Source organism: Eriocheir sinensis, chromosome 65, assembly GCF_024679095.1.
Source record: "Eriocheir sinensis breed Jianghai 21 chromosome 65, ASM2467909v1, whole genome shotgun sequence".
Classification (NCBI taxonomy): domain Eukaryota; kingdom Metazoa; phylum Arthropoda; class Malacostraca; order Decapoda; family Varunidae; genus Eriocheir; species Eriocheir sinensis.
In genome coordinates, this window is record NC_066573.1 from 10,219,327 (window position 1) to 10,241,320 (window position 21,994).

Here is a 21,994-nt window from a genome sequence, read left to right on the forward strand (position 1 = left end):
GCTTGTATGTGTCTTGTGGCATCTACTAAGTGTATCTTGGGTGTGATCAGATTTCCTATTGAACCCGTTTGCCTAATGGAATGATAATATCTACTTGCTAAGTAACATTAATTCTTATAAGATCAATCAAGTTCTGATACATTCTTGTTCTCTTTATTGCACAATGCCGGATGTGCATAAAGTCCTTGAAATTAATTATCACATGAAATAACACACCTAAGCTCTTATGTCATATTAACTGTTAAATTTTAATATGGATTTCTTTAGCAACAAAAATGCAGAAATTTCTCTCAACATAAGATAGCAATAATTATATACATTGTTGATATACCTCATTACACTATTGTTTTGATTTGCCTGTATATATGTCACATAGAATAACTGATTTTTTTTTAATCAAAGAAACATGGCATAATTAAATTGCAGTTACATTCCATCACATTTGTCAAGCCCAAAATCTTCCCAAAGCTCTCCTTTTGGTGACTGACGCCCACCCATCCCTCGTAGGCCTTGCCATGCATGTCTGCGCACCCTCCCCACACACCTGTCTCAGATAGTGCCAGTAAGCTCCTTGTTTAAGTAAATCACCTTAATAATGTCTACATCAAAATTTCTGCATCATGGCCAATATTTATACCTTCACACTAGTTCTTCCAAGTGTCTTCTTAGTTGCAGTGGTTCATGACTGTGTAGCGATCATATGGTTGGGTATATCATTTCAGTGAACAAGTAATTCAGCAGCCAAAACACACTACTTGTGAATGATTGTACAGCAATAAATTGTTTAACAAATCTTCCTGTATATACATAAAGGAAAATAGAAAGTTGTCCCTCTCAATAGGTGAGGAATGCTCCATGGCTTTGCATAGAGCAATGTAATGTGTTGAAGCTTAGCGCTGGTGCTGCTCTTGGTGGTGGCAGGGAATGGATGAAAAACTGGTAGAAAGTACATTACTTTCCTTTTGTTTCATGTTAGTTGTAGTATTTCTTCAGTCGTCAGGCCCTCCCAAACCCTCCCTCATTGTATACTGGAAGAACTAAGTCTTTTCAATTGGGTATAACTCCCCATTTCATCTGCACTCAAAAATTATGTCCATCTTTTCAAATATTTCATTAAGATTATGTATTTCTGAGCAAATGAAACCCAAAAGAGATGCAGACAGCCCATTAAGGTAATGTTTTATCTTAAACAAAGGCCTTAACATGTAGATAGCAACAGATGGAACAAAGAGGCTGGTTAACACAGTCCCATACATCTGCTGGTCTTTGCCCCCTTGGCCTGGTCTTCTGTTAGTTCCAGTCATCATTGAGCTCGTCATATTCTCTTTACAAACAGCTTTGGTTCCTTGCATACATATTTGGTTTGCATGGTCATACTACTACCGTTATTTGCCCCCTCTTACAATTGCAATATGTGGTCATCCACTTGCCATCCAGACTTTACACACAGATCAAAGCGAGTCCATTCTGCGGCTTAACTGCTTAAAGCTCAGTCTGCCTTGGGAAAGTGAGTGACCAGTTTGTATTGTTGTTTGGAGAATGTGGAAATGTTGCTGAGGACTTTAGTCTTTGTGGGAAGTGTTCTCTTCCATTTATTATTCAGAGACATTGTCTTCACACAGTTTGAATCTGAGGAGCCATAACTGAATCAACAGAGTAGCTCTGTTGCTGACTTACAAAGTTGTGTAATATTAACCTAAAAACTAGTTAGTTTTTCAAAATTGTTGAGTTTTTTCCATAACTAACTTTGTTAAGTATGGTGGATGTTTTGTTGCAAACCTCACAGGTGTTTGTCCTGAATGTAAGCTGTGACACTAATTGCTGCCTTGCTCTACATAATTACTTATCAATCTGATTTTAATCTTGAACACTGTATATATCAGATATGGTAACATGAGGCTGAGTGCAGACTAATTGTAGTATTTACAATTTACATTATTGCTGAATTGCACATTTTCATTGCATACTTTACATGCATTGAATTATATGACGAGTCTAGTCTGTATTTTGCAATGAGTCAAATGAAAGTGAAAGCCCTCAACCTATCTACTAATTATTGAATATCCAGTATCAATTATTTGTCAACACTGTCAACCCCTCACTGGGTCTAGTATTTTCTCGAAGTGGAAATTTTCTGTTTCCAAATTGTATCTTAAAGAATCAGATCAAAGTGTTTGCAGTTTTCAGTTTGAAGATCCATCCTGAGAGGAAAAAACATGCTTTTCCATTAATATATATGTTTCTCAATTTCCGCAAGGCACCTGTTATTCCTGTTTTGTCTTCATAGAGTCTTTGTGTTTTTTTGCAAGTGTCCCTCAAATAGTACGGTTTCCAATAGTTCGGTTTCGGTTTTATACGGATTGTCACGGAAGATCTTTAAGGATTTTTAAATTTCCTGCTCGTCGGGAAATTTAAAAATCCTAAAAAATCTTCTTAGAAAATCCACATAAAACCAAAACAGAACTATTGGAAACCGTACTATTTGAGAGACGTCGGTATTAGTTTCACTCGCTGCAAACTCACAGACGTCAGATTTGGTTACAGTCGGTCACTGCAAATATGGTGGGATGTGTAGTTTTGGCAAGTGAAATTTAAAAGAAAAATCTGTCGGTGGCATTTAAGACTAATCTGAAAATATATAACCAAAAGTTTCTCAAAATCAGTATTAGATGGGTTTTTTTTACGCCTCATATAATAAACACCTGCAGGCTGGTCCACTTGCCAGATCAATGCAGCCCACCTTGCATCTACTGCCAAAGCAAATTATGAACCACCAATGCACAGTCAATTATGCTTCATGCAAGTCTTAGAAATGCATATACGAAAGAATAGTCATCCTTTGGCTTTCATGTACATTAAAGACCAAGATATGCAAGTAACATCTCTAAAATTTTACTTGTTTATCAACTTGAGTTCCACCAAACTAATAAAAATTCATCATGAATGACTCATTGTTGGTTACACTGCTTGCAAATGATTGTGTTGTATATAACTAAACTACAACACACACACACACACACACACACACACACACACACACAAGGCAGCCCATGTAGGGATGATGACTGACCAAGCTGTCCACAGAACGCAGAGTTGTGTGCGTCCGCCACATACAGTAGTGGCCTGCGCGGCTACTCTTACTCCCCACACCTGCGCCGCTCACTGCCCAACATGCATCATATGTCCTCTGAACCTCCCAAGATCTATCCTGCCCATCTTCTACTTGTTTCCAACTACCGCCTACCCAATGACGTGGACCGCTGTCACTTAGAGGTGAGTGGTGGCCAGGAATGTACAGGTTAGTTTTAATGTCTTGACTGATTATGTTGATGGTGCTTTTTATATGTGGTCATCATCAGCACAGATCTGTTATTTTGTGAAACGTATGTGTGTTACTTTTGTCAATAAGGAATGTGTGTTTATTCTTACAATCAAGATAGCAGCATTTGGTGGCACTACTTTGAAAACATACCTGGATGAGTGTGTGTGTGTGTGTGTGTGTGTGTGTGTGTGTGTGTGTGTGTGTGTGTGTGTGTAATGGCTGTCTAATGCTTGGCCTCCTTCTCTCCCTCAGCGTCACCTCTCAGACACAGACTTTGAAATGGTGTTCCACATGACCCGCATGGACTTCTACCGCCTCCCCGAGTGGAGGAGAAACGACCTCAAGAGGCGAGCCAAGTTTTTCTAAACAATAATAGTATTTTACATTAGGAAAATTAATCCCTATACCTACATCAATGATTGGCAGCATTAATAATGATAGTTTACAAATTATGTATTGGATGTGTTGTTGGAGTAAGTGAATTACAGAATACTGTTTTAAATATTTAAATATTCATATATTTTAATTAAATGTTTTTGCTGACTAAACTGAGCAACCACAAAAAAATTCACAAGCAGTACTGGAGAGTATAAAACTAATGAAGCTTTTGTTATGGAACGCCTCTCAAACATCAGCTGCAAAACATTTACGGACGGTGCTTTAATCAATTCCATGTGACGTATATTTGTAGCAAATATATGTGTAGTATTTTTTAATGCATACTATAGAATGTTTGGTTAGGTTGAACCCAGAAGTGGTTTTTGTACATCACTGAAGCAAAACAATTTCCTTACTGAGTCCTTAATCTTATAAATATTTATAAAGATACTTTTAAATGCGATTCAGGTATTGAAAAGCCTTCGCCAGGTCAGAGTATCGTGTTTCGGGCAGGTGTGGAGTCTTCAGGTGACTGCCAACACTGCACACACACGCCCGCCTGGCCAGAGTGTCTCGGCTGCTTGAGTGTCCCTCCTCTAGTCTATACTTTATTTTTCTGTGTGGATACCATCTAAAGTATTTGTGAACTAATTTTTATTTTCTGTTGAAATCTCTTAGTGTTGTTATTTGGTGCTTATGTTAGGCAGTGACCCCAATGATTTATGGCATCCGTAGCTATCAAAGTTTGTATACCTATTAAGTATGACATTATTCACACAATGTTTAATTTTAGCTGTGTAAATATGACCAAGAAAAGAACTTGAAGTGACTCTCAGCATCATCATGGCTTGTTTTGTCACCCACCCACAAGAAAGCTTAGAAATTCATCAATGAAAGGCTGTCTGAATTTCACCTTCAGTTGTACTTGACCATGTGTAACAATGTCTGTACATAGTGCCTCCCTAGAGCTTCACACAAGGTGCAGCGAGCGGTTGTGACCCTCAGGCAGGGTGGCCAAGGGTATGCTGGGAAGGCTTCACTAGTTTATATATTGTAAAGATCTCTATTTGTCAGGGAGGGAGAGAAATCCTCCTTCATCAAGATCAAATTAGGGGAACTCTTCTTCTGTCTGTGCTTCTCAGAAGGTTACCACAATTGGCATTATCTTCAGCAAAGCTCTTTATCTGGTTACCTGTAGGACATTCACTCGTTATCACCCCTCAAGGAATTCATAAGATATTAGTATGTAGGATTACATGTTACTGATCATGCAGTTTGAACAGTGAATGTGTGTGTGTGTGTGTGTGTGTGTGTGTGTGTGTGTGTGTGTGTGTGTGTGTGTGTACATTTTGGGAGTGATTCCCAAGGTGGAAGGGATTGTGTGTGTTAGTTTGTTAAATAATTCTGTTACTGCACTGGCTGAATCAGTGGTTGTTTAAGACTGCCAAGCTCTTTTTTGAAGAACATGTTTTATACTTAGGCTTCTCATGAAAGTAAATACCACCATCAGGCTTTTTGATGACAAGCAGTGTCCTGCTGTAGTGCTGCATACTGAATGACCAGTATGAATGAATTCTGGAGCTGCGAGAGGTACAGTTACGTGCGATGAGTTTTACACATCTGTTTGAAGCCTTTATATCCCCTAGTGTAGGTTCACCATCTATATCTCAATGGTTCTGGACCCGGTCAGGGAAGACCGTTCAGGAGCATTGAGGCTGTAGCAACATTTATGATCATATTTGCATTGTTTGTGTAGTGGTAGACATTTTTAGGCATCTTTTTTTTTTTTCCAGCTATAAGAAAACATTATTCTGTATGGTGCTGTGTTCCTTGTTCATCCGTAAGCTCTTTTCTGTTCCCCGTATAGTCATATCATTTGTTATATATTTTATTGTAGGTTTTTGTGCATTTTCACTTTCCAGATAAAGGACCAATGACTTTCTAATTTTTGGATGGTCGCCAAATCTGCAAAAAACATAGTGCATAGGACTATTCATGTGATTTGTTAGTTATTCTTGAAACATGCTGCTTTATGAGAGATACAGATATTTATATTTTCTACCAATATCCTCTCAAACATCCTTGATCTGAGTACTCAAAATGTTGAGCAAGTCTTCATAAATGCCGTATGATTACATCAAATTATTTATGTTTGCCATATTTTTTTCAACTATGTTGGTACTGAAGCAACTGTTGCTGATTAACTTGTCTTATTGTTTTATAAATATCTTATAATTGCATTTTATTTTTTTAAACACCAGCATCAGTTGTGTTCAGGCCTCACTGTTGAGAGGTTTGCCTTCACTGCAACGCTGCTGAGTCCTTGTCTTCTCTTTCCTCAGTCACCAGTGGTCTTCTCACTCTACTAAATCCCTGCTTCTGTATTTTGTTTTCACAGTAAAATTTTAGAAAGCTAGTATTCATCCTAAGTTCAAGATACAAGGATAGCCAAAAATTATCCATAACATTAATAAAATACTGATTACAAACTAAAGTGTTCACACATTGTTTGGTCATTTTTCTGAGCTTCTAACAAGTGCATTAACAAGCTGCCTCAGGAGTGTTGTCTGGGCCACACCGCCAGAATGTCACTGTCTGTTTGAGTCTGGGTGTCTTTGTGCTGGTCACTCAGCAAATAGATTACTTATGTTTTTAGGTGTTTGGTATCCCCAGTTTTCAGTTATGATTCATTGCTTAGAGAGCTTCCTCGGCCTCAGTGGGCAAAAATGCATGTTGTAACAGTGAGTCCCAAGAGCACAACATTGTTATCCCTCTTCTGTCCTGTAAGGCTTGGTTCTGACTTCTGTGAATGCTGCTCCCTGGGAGGCCACCTTGCCGGCACTGTGTTGCTTCCTCTAAAGATTCCATAAATTTACTTTCTCCAGCTGTTATATCTGCAGGCTCATTACTGATTTTCTGTTTGAGTCCTTTACCTGTGAGAGGCATCAGTCACTCCAGAGTTTCAGCTATTGAATTATATGTAAATTTTTAGTTTTATCATTTCAGTTAGTTCCATTTTTGAAAAACTAATCACACTGTGCCATGAACCAGTAAACTGAAGTAATTATCCATAACTGTGAAACAGTGAATCAAAAATTGTCTCAATCCAAGAAGGCAGCGCCCCTGAAGCCTTCCTTGAGGGTGCCACGTGTGTGCAGGGCCGGGCTTCAGCTGTGACTAGCATTCGCAGTCACTTGCATGCTGGTGGCTTGCTTTCCCTCCTTTATGTGCTAAGTTAACATAAGGATTGCTGTTAATAGTCTCCATTATTAACATGGGCAAAGCATAGGTGTTGGTGCAGTAGGCTTTTATAACCATTGTTATTATTTTATCACTCACTTTTTATTTTATTTATTTTCATCATTATCAGTCTTATCATTAAAAGCTTGACAATTTTACAGAACTGATATAAATATACCATAGGCAGCACTAGTAATTTATATTACACATAAATATAAGCCTTGATTTCTACCTGATGTCGGATTGTAAATCTGTTGAGAGTACCTTGGACCACCACCACTAATCATTGCCAACACATCATCGTCATCATCATCACTGTAATCATAGTCATCGTTACGAGTACACTCATCACCCTTCGCATTCCCTAATACACTCATCAGTAGGAGTAGGTGAACACAGGGGCAGCAACAAGATTTCACTAGGTAGCTTGTCGCGGAGATCAAGACCTCAAAGCTCCACCTCAGTGACTTTTGTGACTAGGGCAGCTCATGTGCATGTGTAGGGAAGGCACGGCTTGCCCTCGTGGCCCTCTTCTCCTTCTACCTGTTCCTGGTGAGGAGAGGCACAGGCTTTGTAGCTGTGGAGGTGGAATGCTTTAAGAAATACAAGTGGCACCACAATAACATAACAACCTTTCATTTTTAATTATGAAGACTTGCTTGACTGGGTGGCAAGGGAGGAACCGATTGAAGTTGCTCCCTTGATATATTTTTCTGTTCCCTGCTTTGTAAATAGAAACTTTCAACTTCCTGTGACCATTATATACAACATAACTATGACTTGGTTAATGTGACTTCAGTCCTTTTAATTGTAGAGTTAGTGTTATTATTATGATTATTAGTTTTTCATTATTATTTTTTTCATTATAATTATTATCATTATTGTCATTATTATTCACTGTAGTTACAAATACTTAGGCCTGCAGGAGACACAGGTGGATGGTTCAAACATTCACGAGTACCTTCAGGCCTAAGCCATTTATCAACTTCCTATTACCAATATCATTACATAGTTGATTTTTTTTTTTTGGTGATTTTTCTATGTTCGTGTTTCGTGCCTTTTTTTTTAAGTCTGTTACTAAGCAGGTGTTCGGTTGGCTTTGATTTAGACCGTGTTGCTGCGTCATCTTCCCCGCCACACTCTGAATAGATCTCCGCGAAGAGCCTCCTGTTGAGCCTCAAACACCGCCTTGCCACTCCCGGAGCCCCGCCTGCTGACCCCCCCCCCCCTCACCCTACCCAGGGAGTACCAGTGGGCGGGTCAGCAGAGGTCAGCAAGGACAGCGTACAAGCCCACGAGTGAACCAACAGCTGCTGCTAATGGCATATAGTTACTGATGCAAATTGTATATCCATCACTGTTACGTGTCACGAGATGGCGAACGCGGCCAATCTCCAGAACTACTGTAGCCCTATTCGTGTGTGTGTGTGTGTGTGTGTGTGTGTGTGTGTGTGTGTGTGTGTGTGTGTGTGTGTGGATGGCAAGCACGGGCTGGGAGCCGCTGCCGCTGCCACCGTCAGCGAGGGCCAGTGTCACAGAAGGCTACAGACAAACATTTACTGTTTTGTAATCGTGATATATGCATATATATATATATATATATATATATATATATATATATATATATTGATATATATATATATATATATATATATATATATATATATATATATATATATATATATATATATATATATATATATATATATATATATATATATATATATATATATATATATATATATATATATATATATATATATATATATATATATATATATATATATATATATATATATATATATATATATATATATATATATATATATATATATATATATATATATATATATATATATATATATATATATATATATATATATATATATATATATATATAGTATATATATATATTATATATTATATATATATATATATATATATAATATATATATATATATATAATATATAATATATATATATCAATATATATATATATATATATATATATATATATATATATATATATATATATATATATATATATATATGCATATATGATTGCGTATTTTGACGAGGATGCTTTGTTACCACGATCCGAGAAGTGGTTCGGTGGTTGGCAGCATCCCACGCTTGAAGCACCAGCTGTCTGTGGTTCACACAGTGGGTGTGCGCCGCACACGGCGCAGCCGCCAGTCAGCCACACGGGGACGAGGTGGTCGCTGCAGCTCTGAAAGTTATCAAAGGTAAGTAATAGGCCGCCTTCTAATCTCTAGTGATATTGGTGTAGGAACAATGAATGTGTTCAGTACATTATTTAGATAGCGAAGGTGACCTGCAGGAGAACACTGAAGTTCATATCGAAGAACAAAGGCTTAATTGCTTGCTTGCGGCCCTAATCATCACTGAACAAGACCATGTAACAAGAAGGGTGTGCCCGTCCCCTATGGCAAAGGCCCGTGCTCCCTCGTGCAAGAGGGAGCAATCTTCCCCACTCCCCCCGGCTGTGCCTCGGGTAAAGGGACGATTATTATGACCTGCCGCCGCCGTGAAAAAAAGTTGCAGGGCCGGTGTGCCTGTTAGCTACTGATTCGAAGTATTCGACGATCGAGGGGTCAGCGGAGTCTTCGGTAATTGTTGGTAACTGATGGTACATATTCATCACGTTGCAGGTATACAAAGCCTGGTTAGTAATACCTCCTCTTTATATCTTGCAAAATAATCTTCCATCTGCAGGTTCGGTAATCCCTTTTGGAAATTGCTTAGGTATAATATGCTGGTAAAAATATTTAGTTTGAGGTCTTAATAATCTTACGACAGTAAGTCGTTGGAAGCTTAGAAAAAAAAAGTTTCGGGTATTCGTACTGCATAAAGTGAACAAAACATGAATAAGAGTGACCAGGAAGCCTTGTGCTGCGGCGTCACGGGAACTGGTTAGGCATTTAGTCCGTGTGCTGAACACCAGCATTGAAAACATACCAGATAATATTTTGACAAAAAAAAATATATATATATATATATCTTAGGTGTTGGTGACGGCATTGAGGGCATGGTGCACGTGGGTAAGCTGACTGGAAGCCTTAATTGTTAGTGGTGGAGATTGAGGGTGATTGTTCAGGATCACTTCAGTGCTGTAGCAGTTAGGAGGTAGCAGAATTGCGATCTGTAGAATATAACAGCCGATCATGGCAGTAGCTAGTCACTGGTAGCGGTACAGCTGGACACGATGGCCATGGTGGCAGCGGTGGTGGTAGTTTTACGTTGGCGTCACGTACATTGAACAGGTTGTTATCCGCTCATCGCTTGTCAAGTGCCGAGTATTTTCTGGCCAGGGTCAGTCTCGCGGGCCACGGCTGGTGCGTGTTCTGTCGTTTTGGACGGAGAGCAACAAAGCCGGCCATGCACACACAGGCCCGGCCGACGAAAGTTGCGGGGCGTCGATGCCCACACACACACACACACACACACACACAGGCCGCCTCATGAAAATATACAATAGCTACACGGACCACCGTGGCGACGACATGGATCCGCTCAAGATCTAAATCCGCTGTCCAACACCGATCGTTGGGCTTCGCATCGTGTGCACCAACGCTCCGAGTGGTTGCAGGGCGTGATAAAACACTTGCCAACAAGTTTATTGAATTGTTTAATCCCTTAACTTCAAGTTTACATTCGTTTATGTAAAAATACCCCGTGTATATTTCGCACAAAAAAAAAATGCGTTAATTGACTATCATGCTGTAAATAGCACATCGATATGTTTTATTCTAGTATTATTTGATTAGCTTAAAAAGAATAAATGCTACAAATTACAAGAAAAAAAAAGGTTACGTTACAGGGTGGCGGGCCTCGCTCCACCGCCCTACACACGCAGGCGGCAGCGGAGGAATTACCACGCGCCGACTGTTCTCTATCCGGCCGCCGCGTCGGTCGGATAGGCCGGGCCAGGGTGTGTAAGGTCGGCTATATTGATGAAAGAGGTGGTGACTAATTAGGCCACGACAGGCGATGACGCTCCATGTCCTCCAAACCGTTGTTCTTGCGTGTGTGACGCTCATGCCGCTCCTGATCGCCAGCAAAACCTCGGTATATCAATATCACTATATCAATATTCCTCACCTGAAGGCTGATGAGCTCAAGTTCCCTCGACTAAAAGTTCCCTCGACTAAAAAAACTGACCTCAAAATATTTAACCATAACTGGTCCAGTCCAGGTAATGCCACTGTGTTGCAGCATGATAAGCACAAGTTAGTGCAGTTGCTTCACAACACGACAGTTCTTATTTAGTTCTATAGAAAAGATTGTGCAAAGAAACTTTTCCTTAGACAAGCCTTCTTATTTCATTATCACATCTTCATCCTAAACCGCAGAACTACATGATTCCTTTTTATTCACAGAGTTGTGAGCATGAGTCATGTAAGAGATGGACTGGTCTCGGTGTCTCCTCGTAAACTTACTCTATGAATCTGTTGAAATTTCCTGACATTTCTGAATAAATTTAGGTGGAAAAAAATTGATAGCCGCTGCTAGGTTGAAGTCGACTATGTCAATTCACGTGGAATACAGCTCGACTCGAACAGAGCACCATAATCATTGCATAATGAAGCAAAACGAAAGCCATGACGTGTGCAAACCCTCTACGAAGGGCACTCGGTGTCATGCAGTTCTTAGAGCTATGAGCAGAGGCTGCAATTAAGTTACTGAATGCTGGCTATCTCAGCACTTTGTTATAGTTGAAAAGCAGACCTAGAGATGGATAAAAATCTGTTTGCTGCTTTCATAAACATGGGAAAGGCATATAACAGGACTGATAGGAAGGACTTATGGGATGTCCTGAAGATGAATGGTATGGGATGACTATTTAAAGGGATCAGATAGTTTCACAAGGATGGAAGTGTGTGCGCGCGTGAACTGGGAACCGAGAGAGTGGTTTGGTACTGATCTAAATGTAATACGGGTGTGTGATATCACCATAGATGTTAATGTTTATATGGATTGTTGTATGAGAGAAAAATTAAAGCCAGAGTAGGGGAAAAAGGCTCAAGGCTGAAAGAGTACAGAGCAGCCTTTGGTGGCAGGCCTGATTTATGGATGGTAGTGTTGTTGACAAAGTGAGAAAATACTGCAAAGGATTGTGGATGAATTTAATTAAGTGTAAGTGGAGAAAGTTGGAGGCAAGTGTTGGAAAGAGTAAGGTATATGGTATCTGAGACAGTGGGAGTTTATGAAGCCATAGGTATAAAGTTAGAGCAGAGAGCATAAGTGTCAGCTCTGGTTGTCACAAAAGATGAGTCTACCTTTTTTCAGTCATCCCTGCCTGCCATATTGAAAGTGTAGTAACTAATTAAGTGTAAATTTTGCAGATAGTGTCGATCAACCTATCGATGTCTGCCCCCCGAGCCTCCAAGAGAGACTGCGGCACTTCTCTCTCCTGCCAGTATGCTGTCCATGCACGACTCCACCCTCCCAGATATTCATTTTTAAGCTCAGTCTGCTTGTATAAGATAACCAACTCTGACACCCACAAACTTATATTTCACTTCTATGTACTTCAACATATTTTGTAACTGATTTTTGTAATTTTCTAAAAAAAAACTTGGACTAATTTGAAATTGATCAAAGTTTTCTTAATATATTATCTTGTAAATGTTAACTGGCATCTTCATGGGATAGTCAACAACTGGACCAGATATTTTACAATGATATTAAGGATTCATCGGTAGTAGTGTAGGTCACATTTTTTCCCCACTTATATCTAAGTTAAATTTTTAAAAAAATCATATATGGAAAACGCATTTTATTGAATGTAGTGGAAGGCCTGTAAGCATGAATTTTGTTGCATATTTATACACTAAGTCCATCATACCTAAAAGAGCCTCCGGAGAAAGAATCTGCCGTTAAAAGAAACAAATTTAAAGAAACAAATTTCAGTGTAAAGCGTTTATTGTTAATCCAACAGACATACGATTAGTGTACGGTTTTATTAGACGATAATGACGTACAGTATACAATATTAATACACAAGCCATAAGTAACGTGTGGTGAATAGCTAGACATTAATTCTGCAATATGACTGGCTTGCGTGGGAGACACTTCAGGAAATAGATTTGTGGGGAAAACAGCAGCACTATTTAAATAATAGAAGTCTAAATCATTATCCAGTATAAATTTAAATTATATGTTGGCATGACTTATACAAAATGAACAACAGTGTACTTGTATCTGCCTTTCTCCCCAGCAGGTGGCTCCTGAAGCTTGACCGCCCGCTGGGTAATGTATCGCAACACTTTGAGCAAGGAATCTATCGACGGAGGACTACTGTGCACCACACCTTCAGGAGAAAGTTAACTTGTTAAAAAATTTCAGAATATTATTAGCTTGTTTCAAAATGTTCCTGCATGCGTTGTACTCCGGCTGGAAGGCTGATCAATAAAATGGCTTGATGGGAACACTTGTTTCATTTAAGTGCAAAGGCTTCCAGTTTCTCTACGGAGCCTCTTTTAGGTTTGGACTTAGTGTAAAAAATGCATACAAATTTATGCATTAGATAAGTTACATGATATTTGGTAATGCATTATTGGTCACTACTTAACTGTAGCAGGAAAATTTAATGTTTTAGGTAACATAATCCCTCTACTGAAACTTGATATAAGAAGTGGAAAATCCTGCATACTAATAAACTTGCTTATATTGTCAACATCCTTTTGTTACTCCTAAAGTCTAACAGCACTAATTTAATACTAACCAAAATGTCCTCATTGCTGCACTATCAGCATGAACTTTTGTCTGTTCCGTGATGATCTGCCTCGGTGCAATGAAACTGGGGTGGACAGGATGGCTGTCTTGAGGGGGAGACACGATGATTTACGTTCCTGGTGAAAACAGAAGATGGGAACGATCAGTAATGTTTGATGGTGCATTGGTAACGTGGCACAAATTAAGACAACCAATATCAGTATGTATAAGGACACATGCAGTACACTGGAGACAAGTTAATATTTCCTCATTAAAAAGTTTTAGGTCTATAGTAAAGAATAATGACGACCAGCCAGAGTGGATGACAGAAAGAAAGGTTTAAGAGCACTGCCTCAGACTTCTACTCTACCCCATCTCAACAAGCACACAAAAGTGACCTACATGTATCCGTCTGCCATCCTGTCACCATACAGCTCAAAACGGACTCCTTTTGTGCAGCCTTTCTTCCACCTTAGTTCCCTGCCCGCCTTCCCTGAAACACAAAGGACATAATTAGACACTTGAAATAATGCGGGAAATGTGATCCGAGATGGTTTGGACGCGTGATAAGAATGAATGGGGGTGTGAGAGTCTTGGTTTGGGTTTAACTGTAAGGGAAGGGGGAAAAGCCGATAGTGTTAAGACATATAAGCTAAAAAGTATGAAAGCAAGACTGATAGAAATTGTATCAGTGTGAGGCCAACAATAAACTGGATGATTACTGGCGTGGTTACCTCCTCGAGAGAAGTTAACAGGAGAAGATAAGCGCGTCAGTTAAGAGACTGGTATGATTTAAGTTACGGGGGGGAGGGGACAAGGCGCCGTTTACATATCTCTTCCCCCTCTGCCTCTATGACCAAAATGACTGAAAATTTGGTAAGTTCCGTCATTAAGGCAGCTTCATTGTTCCCCTTAACACTACCCACCCTCGTGTTTGGGTAAGGAGCAGAATGTGAAATAAACAGGATCAATCATACCACTTAATAAAGGCTAAAAGAAAAATCGCGGTGCCTTAATATAAGCGCTTCCGTGGTAGAGTGGTTAGCACGCCTAGCTAAGGTTCGGTGAGCCTGGACTCTAATCCCGGCCTGCGCAGTCGGAGCACAGTCAACCCACCTGTTCATCCTCCTTGTCAAGCAAGGAGTGGGCGAGTGGGCGAGGCAATACACCCCCAACGGATTGACCGAGTGAGAAGAGTAGAGATATTTTTCTCTCTACAGCGAATGTTTCTACTCTGCCTCGGCGAGTCTGCGAGTCGGCCACTACGCAGTGATATGTTCACGTAAGGGAATAAAATATATCCGTTTATGTGGTCACGTGTGTCTGCAGGTGAACTAGTGAACAAGCTGAATAAAATGCTGCAAAGGGTTATGTATGAATCTGACAAGAAATTCAAAGTTTTAAGTTTAAAAGGAAAAGTTGACATGAGTACGGTAATGTTATGTGAATGGATGAGAGAGCAGACCATTGACTATAAAAAATCACCGAGTTAGGGCAGAGACTACAGCACATAGCGCGGCACGCTGACCGCTGGATCACGGGGGCGGTATAATGTAATCAAATGTACCCTGGTGCTTCAAGGCAGAGCTCTGGGTGTGATGGCTGATGAGACTTATGTATGCGTGCAGCAAGACTTAATTCTGCTCATTAAAGTCGCATCCAGCTCATTCTGTCACGGCTGCCCTGATGACCACTCATCAACCCAGACTAGTGAAACTCAAGAGGATTATGTGGAATTTTGGGGGACAGCATGATCCAAGCAATACGGCACTAGTATAAAACACGTGCCTGCGTCACTAATGGGCTGGGGCGACCCCCACGCAGGCCCCATCATGAATGTCTACCGGTGCTGCAGGCCAAACGTTAAAAAACTAACCAACCAGAGAGAGAGAGAGAGAGAGAGAGAGAGAGAGAGAGAGAGAGAGAGAGAGAGAGAGACAGACAGACAGACAGACAGACAGACAGACAGAGAGAGAGAGAGAGAGAGAGAGAGAGAGAGAGAGAGAGAGAGAGAGAGAGAGAGAGAATCCACGAATTCTTTTAACACCCATTCCTTTGCCTAATCACTCTTAATCCCCTGCAGACCTTTCTATTATTAAAGTTTCAACAAATAAGCACCTGACTAAAATTATATAGATGAAAACTCTTTACCATTCTTATAATGATGAAGCACTCTGTAACACACACCTACTGACGGACCACTATGACGCACCTGGATATTTGTGACATCATCGCAAACAGCTTCGAGCGTCCGGGAGTAGTTGAGGGCAGATATCCGCTACAGCTGAGCGTGGCCTCTGCGGTCATCTCCGTCGCAGTAGCCTTGAACCTGTTGGCCGTGGTGGATATAAGAACCCCGGAACATAGGGACAGAGTGACATCTTGGTTACCTTCCACGTGTTTCTCCAGGTATACCCATTTATCGACATGCCCGAAAGGGAGTATGAACAGCTGAGTGAGCTACATGTCGACTGCCCGGGCTGGGATTCGAATTATAGCTGAGCATTCTAACCTCTTCAATAATTTACCTTAATGAAAATAAAAATCCCAGCTGCAAAGCTAAATCTCCCCCCAAACACACACACACACACACACACACACGCACACAATGCCTGACTACTACTGGAAATGCACTTCACTATCACAATAATTACGCACTGCCCGCCTCACAGGTTAAGAATCAATTACACGAAAGTAAAAAAAATATTGTAACAAGCAGTCTGAAATATAGGAACTACCATTACAATAATAATCAATCATTTGCTTAACACGTACAGGAGAGAAAAGTAAGAATCCTATACTCAAACGTCCCGCCCACAACACACACACACACACACCTCAACGATGCAAGCACCTCACACCCTCGAAGACCCAACCCTCATATCACACGTCCGCCACCAGTGATGCTCAGCCCAACATCTGCACACCAAATCCATGCTCCCAAGCCACACACACACGACCCTGGCTATACGTGATCACCACTGCGGTCAGCCACTTCCAATAACACACGGGTCACTACAGCACAATGGAAGCACAACAAGATTTCCTCACCTCTGTGATACGCCACGGAGAACCGTCACCGCCCGCGCCTGTCCCGGGGCAGCTCGCGACTGACGCTCGCTAGGCGGCGGCCAGCGAAGACGGCAGCATATCCCGGAGGCCGGAGGTGAACCGACCCTTCAGTGTTTCACATTATCTCAGTGATACTCAAGACCTTTTCTTAGAGTTGAGGTAATTAAAACTTAATATACTTTTTATGATAATTATTTGTGATATTTGTATCATCACTATGGTTAATGTTTTATGTCCTTTTATTCTTTCCTCCTCGGTATTACAGTGACGATGTGGCACGAGTGTTTCATAATGGAGCGCAGCCTCATCCTCGACTCAACACAATTACTGCCTTATTTGTCATATCTATTTTGCATGGTCACATAATTTTGTCCTACACAGTCCTGTACAATACCAATTTGATTCTTAGAGCAGAACACAAATACCTACCGGACACACACACACACACACACACACTCATTGTTACTCATTTACTTGGTCGTTCGTCTGCCTGTTGTGTGAGAGAGAGAGAGAGAGAGAGAGAGAGAGAGAGAGAGAGAGAGAGAGATTTCTGTTTCTAGTTTCTTTTTTTCTAGTAAATGCGGACATATATCGTCCGCACTGTAATCACAATCAAAGTACATACACCCTCCGTGTGAAGTAACAGACGCCAGACATTGCCAGCGTCACTCCTTAACCACCTAATGAATGCTCGGGTCATCATTCGCGTAGTCCTCAGTGTTTCCCATCACAGCTGTTACGAGCGTGGCGGGTGACGGGGTGAGGCTCAAGGGAGGCGAGTGGAGGCGGCGGAGGCGTTGGCGGCGGCGTGGCGGGTGAAGGCGGCGAGGTAGCCCAGCGCCACGGCGGAGCGGTGGGCGAGGCAGCCGCTCGTCATGGCAAGCTCCGCGCGGCGAACCCTGCAAGGCACCCCCGTGGTTTGCTTAGAAGGCCTGACAGCCTGAACATGGCCATCACGCTGTATGGCTCATGGCTCAACAGTCACCCAACACAAGAGGGAAATAGTCTGGTGGGAAAGGGAAGCAAAACTACCACACATCCTGGTAACTGTTAACACTTGTTGACCGCTTTTCCCGGTGTCATCTGCCATCCGGTATCATGAGACATCCCATCCTTAACTTTGCATCGCGAAACCCAAAATTTACTATCATAGAGTGACTAAGTAAAGCATCTATGTGTAAAAAAGTATCAAGGAGGACATAAAAAGCAATGCACAGCGGAACAGGTCACAAAAAGAAGTTATTTTTTTTTGGGGGGGGGCATTTCGTTGGGGATATACCCAAGGGAGGAAGGCGGTGCATGCCGCGCAACCACCTCACGATACCCGGATGTCTCATGACACCACACCGGCTCCGCATTCGGTGCGTTGTCCATGATGTGGGATCGAATCCGCCGCTCACCACCTGGGATTTTTCAGTCACCGCCGAGTGGCCTAAGACTACCTACATGCTGTGCTGAAGGCCACCCATCCCCGGACTCTAGATGAGGCTGTGCAGCGCAAGTGAAATCAAGCATGAGCTCCGGGGGGCAGCATGAGCCAATAATAATGGCGCCACTATAAATAATCGCCTGCGCCATGATGGGCTCGGGGCGACCATCAGGCCCCTATAGAATAGCCTACCGGCGCTATAGGCCACATTAAAAAAAAGCCTTTAGATATTAATATATGAATAAACTAATAAAAAGTAAACATATACATAATCAAACAATCCTATGAACAGGATGGAGATCACTACACAAAATAGCTGGAGTATCGGTGTTGGATGCGGTGAGCAGCAGCACCGCGGGCCGTGTTGTGGATGCTCGAGTGACGAGAGAACTAAGATGTGACTTGACAAAAATAATATTAGGGTGACGAGAGGTAACAAGCGCCTACCTCCTGTGGGCTGGGTCCTGCTGGGGAACGACCCGATTGTCTGTTGGGAGCAGTGTGGCATCCCCGAAGCACCCTTCTCGCCGCTGCCACGAGAGCACACGCCTCACCCACGCCTCGGGGAAGAAGGCGTGGTAGCCCAGCATTCCGCACAGAGCTCCTGTGCGTATTCAATAATACATTAGAAGATGGCAATGTTTTTAATGGTTTAATCGTCGTTACTGTATTGTATTGACAGCATTAAATCTTCACTTTTGTTTTGAATCCGCGGTTGTATTTTCCATGCCGCCATCAAATTAAATAATTGCAAGTGACTAAGTAACTACCTAATTAACGCATCACTAACCATGAAAAGCGACACCAATCTTGAGTTAACTCTTACATAAGAACATAAGAACATAAGAACGCAGGAGTCTACAAGAGGCCGGTAGGCCTGTACAAGGCAGCTCCTTTGACCCTAAGCTCCCGTGTATCTAACCCCACCTAATATCCCTTCCCGATATTATTCCCATCCTTCTCACCTCTCCCTCCGTCGCTTCACCTTCCGTTTCTCCAAGGATGAAAAGGTCGCAGTTGAATTCATAAGCAGAATCAACTTGCGTTACCTCTACCCTCCCTACCTGCATGACCCTCCCCCTCTTTCTCACCGCCCCCTCCTGCGTCACGTTTACCTTGTTCCATAAAGAGGTCACGATGAAGATCAGGGAAGCCAGTTTTGGAGATCTCCCGCGCTTCGGCCAACACAGCGGAGCACATGCGGGCGAGGATGTCGCTCACGCCGCTAGCGATGCCTTCCCCGACGGCAAGGTGGTCCAGTCGGGCGCCACACCCAGCCTGCCGGACATTGGAAGGGACACAGCGAATGACATTTAAAGATGAGAAGTGGACGTGTGCAGGTCAGATCATGCCTGGCAGACGAACAAGAGAACACAGATTAACTTTATATTCTTTTCCTTCCTTTGATCCCTCAGTACCTGGACGCCGGCGATGAGGTAAAGGACCTGGTGGGTGAGGGAGTAGCCCGAGTAGATCCCGGCGGTCATGAGGTCCCAACAGCTCTTGGTGACGACACATCCCCGCCAACCCCCCACCTCCTCCAAGCACCTGTCGGTTTGATCCGGGGACAGCTGCTCGTGACCTTGCCGGGAAACCGAATGAGAAAGAAACCATAATAATCACATTCGACAGTTTCCTAGGCTTGTGGTTGAATACTCTTAAAAACTTATGTGGATATCCCAATGGATGCTAATAAAGGACAAATCCCTCAGTTGAAACCTAGACATGTTTGTCAATATAGAGCATGACCACTGCACAACAGCAGGCCACGAGAGGATTAATCACTGAAGCCGAGCAGTGCGAGTGACGGTTATGCATAATGCATCCACTCACCGGGGAGAACCAGCTGAGGTGTGTGCGTGGGTTCAGGGAGCGGCAGAACGGCCAATCTCACCGCCCAAAAACGCCCCTGCAACATTGACAGCAGTCCTGGGGAAGGCCGAGGCAACACATTATAGCCACCAGCAAGCCACCATCATCACCTCGCCTCAGCAGATCATCACCTCGCCTCATATTGCCTCATTATATTACTATTATATACACCTCATCATCTGCAGCTGTCTTCACCTCACCCCAGCAGTCCATCAGATTGCCTCCCTATATAGCGGCGGCATGCACTATTTTTACTCCAAAGTGACAATATATTTGACTAATAGCTATTCAAGTCTGCATGCTTTGTATTGCTTCCCCCTGTAACACTTGCTCAACCAGGCACAGTTATAAGCCACCTTTGGCTGGATCTCAAGTCTGTTCATCCGAGTATTGTCGGTTTCCAGATTAGCAGCGACGTGCCCGACACATCAACAGACCGGCTGCAGCAGCGTCTGGAGCCGGTCTGTTGGCAATGTCCCGTGACACAACTCTATTGGCAGTGAAATCTCTGCAGGGTTTCTTCATACCCCATCCAGCCATAGTGCTGGTAAGCATTCAACAAAAATAAGTCAGCTTAGCTTACCAGTATATTGCCGGTTCTCCCTTCCGAGGTGGGCACCAGCGGCGTCACCCACCAGTCCAGCGGCTGCGAAGAGGCGCCTCAGCTCACCCGCCACGGCGAGCTCCGCCCTGGCATATCCTCGCCCCGCCCCTCCCCCCGATGCTAGGTCCCGCAGGCCGAGGTGAAACTGTCCTGAGAGAGAGAGAGAGAGAGAGAGAGAGAGAGAGAGAGAGAGAGAGAGAGAGAGAGAATACAGCTATACAGTGTAAGTAGTCATAACTCATCCCATTCGCAGCCCCTTTTTTTATTTGTATTTGACATCATCTGTAAATTTAGAGAAAAAAATGGTGTCACGTGACCACAAACACACACACACACCTTCAGCAATCCTCGTCCCCAGCAGTGCGTCCAGGTTCATGAGCCCCGCGTGTCTCCCGTAATAGGCCAGCACCCGCTGGCACGCCGTCACCGCCGCCCGCAGGAGCCACGGCAGGGAGGAGGAGCCAGGCTGGGTGGGGGAGGATGCTATCGCTTGCCCCGTTCCTCCTGGCTCAGCGCCAATGCCCAGAGGCCGTGTTTGAGCCGAGGAGCCGAAAGCCGCCGCCACAAGAAAGAGTAACCAAAAAGGAAGTTTCAACATTTCGACAAGTTTTCAAAGTTACGAGATGACCCTTCCCGGTGCAGAGGCGCAGGAAACGTAAAAAATTTCACAACCCCTTCGAAACACCAGTGACACAAAAATGTTACCCCGTCGCGCGCGGCGGCAAGACTTGCACTGAAGAGTGAAGACGTATAACTGGATATGGCAGTCACTGCCTCGCCTCTGAAGAGACAAGGGTATTCTCACGCCGCCCACCACCCAGCGGAAGATCTGTTTCCTCTATCAACACTTTTTCACTTCTCCAGGAAATGTTCCATCTCCACGTTGCATCAACTGGTGAATAGTGTATCGAGCTAATTTGGTAATAACACTACAAATGTACCAATGCGAAACAAAGCACAGGGAAGCAATAGCTAATTTTAACTTTCTGGATCTGGCACTCTCGAGTCTCGATAATGGAATTAAGGAAGAGCGGCGCCCAACATCCGCCAGACGCCAGAACAGTCGTGAAGGACTCGAGTGTTGGCCATCAAGTGCATATTTCCTCTAATGAAAGATGGGAATCAGGATATTACATTTCCAGCATTCTTTCTCATCAGGACGACTCGTGTGTGTGTGTGTGTGTGTGTGTGTGTGTAATAATAATAATAATAATAAATGGTTTATTCATTTGTAGGTAGCCATAAGACTGAAAATACAAAAAATACAATGCAGTGTGTGTGTGTGTGTGTGTGTGTGTTGGGGTGGAGGGGTCATGTGATCATGGAGGTGTTAATGGCC

General features: G+C 42.7%; 2 protein-coding genes and 1 long non-coding RNA gene across 5 annotated transcripts in view; 2 read left to right on the forward strand and 1 right to left on the reverse strand.

Moving 5' to 3' along the window:
• The window catches only part of LOC126987488 (actin-binding LIM protein 1-like), a 110,381-nt gene extending 101,888 nt beyond the window's left edge, over positions 1-8,493 (forward strand). The window contains exons 18-19 of the mRNA XM_050844454.1: positions 3,085-3,273; positions 3,575-8,493. Coding sequence (XP_050700411.1) covers positions 3,085-3,273; positions 3,575-3,688 — 303 coding nt within the window. The 3' untranslated portion in view covers positions 3,689-8,493. The remainder of the gene's footprint in view (positions 1-3,084; positions 3,274-3,574) is intronic.
• Positions 8,494-9,035: 542 nt separating this feature from the next.
• Positions 9,036-13,486, forward strand: LOC126987627 (uncharacterized). The gene is made up of 3 exons (XR_007741058.1): positions 9,036-9,186; positions 12,307-12,380; positions 13,182-13,486. It is a non-coding gene; the product is annotated as an uncharacterized LOC126987627 (long non-coding RNA).
• Positions 12,869-21,812, reverse strand: LOC126987624 (UPF0764 protein C16orf89 homolog). Of its 3 annotated transcripts, XR_007741057.1 has the most exons (10): positions 20,992-21,454; positions 20,635-20,805; positions 20,013-20,108; positions 19,598-19,761; positions 19,295-19,457; positions 18,627-18,783; positions 15,891-16,007; positions 14,081-14,171; positions 13,689-13,815; positions 12,869-13,274 (listed from the first exon to the last, which is right to left on the reverse strand). XR_007741057.1 is itself a non-coding variant. In XM_050844764.1 (9 exons), exons 1-8 carry the CDS (start codon positions 21,251-21,253, stop codon positions 14,114-14,116), a joined length of 1,188 nt encoding a protein of 395 aa, XP_050700721.1. In that variant the 5' UTR covers positions 21,254-21,454; the 3' UTR covers positions 12,869-13,815; positions 14,081-14,113. The 3 variants fall into 3 exon arrangements, 2 of the variants coding, with proteins under 2 accessions (XP_050700721.1, XP_050700722.1); XM_050844764.1 differs by having other exon boundaries at positions 12,869-13,815; XM_050844765.1 differs by lacking the exons at positions 12,869-13,274; positions 13,689-13,815; positions 14,081-14,171; positions 15,891-16,007 and adding an exon at positions 16,845-17,649 and having other exon boundaries at positions 20,992-21,812.
• Positions 21,813-21,994: the final 182 nt, after the last annotated feature.